The sequence below is a fragment of the Penaeus monodon genome, chromosome 5 (genome assembly GCF_015228065.2).
Source record: "Penaeus monodon isolate SGIC_2016 chromosome 5, NSTDA_Pmon_1, whole genome shotgun sequence".
In the NCBI taxonomy this organism is placed as follows: domain Eukaryota; kingdom Metazoa; phylum Arthropoda; class Malacostraca; order Decapoda; family Penaeidae; genus Penaeus; species Penaeus monodon.
The window spans coordinates 50,370,072-50,375,071 of NC_051390.1; the positions used below are offsets into that span (position 1 = coordinate 50,370,072).

The 5,000-nt window shown below is 36.1% G+C and overlaps 1 protein-coding gene across 1 annotated transcript in view; it reads right to left on the bottom strand.

Moving 5' to 3' along the window:
- LOC119573259 (golgin subfamily A member 2-like) overlaps positions 1–5,000 on the bottom strand; it is a gene marked incomplete in the record, with an annotated part of 35,781 nt that overhangs the window by 30,635 nt on the left and 146 nt on the right. Inside the window, 5 exon segments of the mRNA XM_037920401.1 lie at positions 363–528; positions 786–990; positions 1,151–1,269; positions 1,379–2,312; positions 2,499–2,576. Of these exon segments, the coding sequence (XP_037776329.1) occupies positions 363–528; positions 786–990; positions 1,151–1,269; positions 1,379–2,312; positions 2,499–2,576 (1,502 nt within the window).

The following is a 5,000-nucleotide window of genomic DNA, read 5'->3' on the forward strand; positions in this document are numbered from 1 at the left end:
TGTAAACACTACATAGTAGCTTATGATCAAACAATAAATGGTCTGGATGTATTCACACTACTACGTAGTGTAAACACTACATAGTAGCTTATGATCTACTAAAGTTCACCAACTTAATTTTCTCCTTGAACTAACAGCTTAAAGAGATGTAAAGTATATATGTATGTATGTATGTGTCTATCTATCTATCTATCTATCTATCTATCTATCTATCTCTCTCTCTCTCTCTCTCTCTCTCTCTCTCTCTCTCTCTATATATATATATATATATATATATATTATATATATATATATATATATATATATATATATATATATATAATATATATAATATATGTAAAGGTTAATGAAAATATCCCTACTTGGACTTGAAGTTTGTCATCTTTGATGCATCAAGATCTTTTGAGAGGCCATCTTGTGAGGACTTCAGCGCATCCCTCTGCACATTCAAGTCCTTTACGCTTGCTTCCAGTTCTCCAACTCGCTGTCTGGATGCACTCAATCGTCCATCAAGCTCGGTTACTTCACCTACAAGGGTATGAGAAAAAATCAGTCTCACAGGAAATCATTAAAATCAACATTCTTGTAATTTTTTTCTCCTCCTTTTTATTGATCAAAGGAATACAGGGTAAAAATGGCACAATTATAATGCATGATAAAAATAATAGTTATATCTTTTTGTCATTTTACATAAAAATCAGGAGATTATAAAAATATAACAGTCTTCACCAAAAACACTGTAACTCATGAACAAGTAATGTAGTTTGAAATGAGCACTAACTAACCTGCTTTCAGTTTAAGTGCATGATTTGCGTGTGTGAGAGAGGTCTGCAGCTCTGACTTCTCTGACACCAGAATCCCGATGGTCTGTATGTGAACCTGCAACTGCTCCCTCAAACTCTCCACCTCACGAGCTCCTCCAGTAACCGAGGAGTTTAGAATTCCTCTCGCGGCATTCAACTCCGCTTCAAGCCTCTCTACATGTGCTTTCTGTGGATTAAGACACATTTGGTATCTGGTATCTATTTACATCATTAATGTAATGAAAAAGTCTATAATAAGCAATGCATATAATTAAGCTGCTAAAATCTTGATTATAAATATTTAATTGCATAAAAGAATTTCCAAATCTTATACTTAGAAACCTCACCATCTCTCCTATATACTGAGACTGTTGTTGTGATGTCTGAGATTCCTGCTGCAACAAGGCTGCTAATTCACTGTTACGACGCTCCAACTCCAACACAGTGTTGTTTGATGTGTCCGATGCTGAATAAAGAGACCGAAAGTCTTTATAAACAATACAAGCCTTAAAGCTACTCAATCATCAATAACATGCTATAGGAAATGTAAAACCTGCATACTGAGTAGCTCATACCTGCTCCTTCACTCTCACTCATCAGCCCACTCAGCTGGAGGGAAATCTGTCGAAGACTTTCTGATGAAGACTTGAGCACTGGTTCATCTTGACTCTCACCCTTCGTCACATGTATGGCTGTTGTTACACTTGCTGTTGTTTCTGAACTTACAGATCCTTCTCTCTCAAAGCTTTCTGGTGAAATTTGCTCTCCTTGGTATACCTGTTCAGTACCTATGACTGTTGGTTCTTTGTGATCATCAACTGTGTGAGGTTGTGATGAAGGAATGACTGTCTGGAATGCTGATGTTGGCTCTTGTTCCCTGGAGAGTTGTGGTCCTAGGTTTTCAGATTCAACATAAGATTTGGTACCTACATCACTCTCATCTGGAGATATAACTTCTGTGGTACTCAGTGATAATGAAAAGGGGTCTGGCCTAGGAGTGCTATTATAATCTGGTGTTGACTGGAAATATGAAGCAAGCTTATTTTGCTGATTAAAGCTTTCTGTTTCATTGGCTGTTTGTTGTGGCACATAACTGGGAACCTCAGTGTTCAGACCTGTGTTATCACCAGTGCCATTAACAGACACAGTCTGGGAATAGTCATGCCCTTCTGATGTCAATGCAGGGTTCTCATTTGTGTAATTATAAGTAGATGATGTTATCTTTTCACTTCCCTCTGTTTGGGGTAAAAGGGAGTGAACTGAGTCAGCATAGTTTAAATGTACTCCTCTTTGCTCTCCATGTTTCTCTGGTCTAGCACTCTGGGTACTCACTGTTTCTATGCCACTTAAAACTCCCTGTGAGGAAGGGAGCACATCACTGTGTGTTTCTCCATGATCAATGGCTGCAGGTTGGTCTGTGAACTCCTCTGAAACAAGGTCAACTGATGACGCTCTAGAGGATAATGTACCCGACTCCGACTGCGGGTTTGACCCTTCAGCAATGCTTCCCTGAAGGGAAAGAAGGTATGTAAATATATATCTTGATTCTTGGACAACTCATTCAATTTTCTAAAATAAAAAAATCAGTTAAATAAATATACAACCAATACTCATGATAGTATGGTAGGCAATATGATATAAACTATTGATAGGGAACACTAAATTTAGAATCCTATGAAATATGTAGCTATTTACTTCTATATCAGGTGTGGTTTCCTTGCTGCTGTACTCAACTGCTCGTTTTGTGCCTTTCTTCTTCTGAAACTGTCGGAGCTGCAAAGTAAAAGCATTCTTCAAACAACTATTTCACTGAAGTGTATTCCTATTAGCAATTAGCTGTTTAAGACATTTGTTTTCCCGATTCCCTATTTTTGGGGTGGATTTTTAAAAATTAATATTGATACAATTATTATTATTATTGATATTACGATTACCAAAATTTATTGGCAGTAAAAAACAATAATAGAATCTTTTCCAAAAGTCAATGAAAATGGTAAACAGGTGAGTTAAGTAGGACCATTAACCTTTATCAAGCCACATATTCATCTTGCATGTGAAGAACTAAGACCTTGTGCAGTAACTTGCGTTGCAAAGCATGAAATATTTGGTATTTTCATACCACATAGCATCGGCCTATAGGACGGTACATAATCACTTCAACTACAATGACCAATCATGACAAAAATGGTATAGATAGATCCTACTTCAACACATATAGGTAGCAAAGAGTAAGAGGAATTCATTGATACCATTAGCATTGTGAATTGCCACATGAAGGATTTTTAAATAAATATCCAACAAAAGTTAACAAACTTAAATGAAAGATGATATCCAATATTTACTTCAAAGCCATGGATGATATTCATGTGAACAATGCGATGGAAGTGGATCTAATTTATTTCATATGGTCTTTTTTGGTATTTGCGTGGATAAAGATGATAACCCAACCTGTTTTCAGATGATTAACTGACTCCCTGGTAACTAAGCACATAATCTGAAACCTACAATGATAAATATATAAAAGACAAACCACAGTAACTTTGAAAAATATTTTTTTGACATTATTATATTGTCAAATTTCATCCACTTTTATGTAAAAGTTACTATGATCTTTGATGGGTGGCCTACTCTCAAATTCATCCCATATAAGCAAAGTATAGTGTCTAGCTATCACCATAGTCTCTGCACTTTGCCTTATACCAAAGGCAACAAACCTTGATGTACATTCTGGCAAGACTGGGTTCAGACTGTTCACTTATTTTACTATAAATTTCCAGGGAGATCTGCAAGGTCTATCTTGCCTGAATATATATACTAGAAATTATCAACCTTTACCAGAGCTCTGACAGGTGTAGAAAGTGTACCAGTTGCAAGGTAACGGTTAGACATATGGATATCTGAACAGGGATTCATGTGATTCTAAAATGTTTGTTTTTATTTTTAAAAAGGCAAAGATAAAGGTGTATATTTTTATACTAATTATCCCAGAAACCATTTGCACAAAATCTTAGTTTCCCATAACTGTTAACCTTCATTAAGCCAAATATATTTGTGTTGCATGTGAAGAATTGATATCTTGTGTAGTGTCTTTAGTGTTCCAAAGCATGAAATATTTGGTATTTTTGTACCACATATCACATGACTGTATGAAGGTATGTAATCACCTCAGATACACAAGGTAAATATTCAGAATACCTTTGCATGACTCATCATGATATTGGTACAGTCCTATCCCATTTCCATACATACAGGCAGCAAATGGTATTTGTTAATTAAGAGCTTAATTAGACTTAATCCCAAAACCAAATCTGGGTATCATGCGATCCCAAAATTCCAAACCTATCCTTTTCTACCTTCTATTTATCTCCCCCCCTCCTTTATCCCCCTTTATTAGCACTTTGTACCAACTGCCATAACTATTTTGTTATGGAAAATATTTGTAACACATGCCTTCAGTGTGGAGGGTACAGACATGCTGCGGCTAGGAGGAATTATATGATATGGACTTATAGAAAATGCAACAGTAAGAACTATGGCTGTGTGAGGGTGTTGTGGAATTTGTCTCTGAACAGTGATATAGAGCAGATGTTTTTGTAGTTTTGCTGCAAATACAAGGCTGCAGCTGCTGTGTTGTTTGTGTCTCCATTTCTTATGCTCTATAAGATAGGGGTGTCCAGTTTCCTCTATGCTTTAATGCAGCTCGCATTAACACTAACCCAGCAAACAATGATAGGAATCCATTGCTACCAATATCATTAGGATTTGCCATGTGAAGGTCTTCTGAATAATCATCCTATATAGGATAAGTTCACAAGCCCATTAGAAATATATCTTACATGTGTTTCAAGACAATGGATGTTATTAATGTGAAGAATGAGACTTATAGATTTAACTTTTATATGGTGTTTTTATACTATTTGCCTGGGTAAGGAGGGTAACCCAACCTGTTCTCAAGATAGTCAAATTCGTGAGTATACCATGAGTTTTATAGTTACTAAAACCAACAATTGGATTGATCTCTTCATTTCATAAACGATTTACAGGTTTATCAACTAGCATAATCTCTAATAACACGTGTCAGCTGTTAACTTCTGACCAAAGGCTCGACATCAGCTGATCGTGTTTGTTTACATCTGTCAAAGCAAGACAAATCTCATTCTGGGCTTATCATTAACTTACAGCGGAGTCATTCCTGGA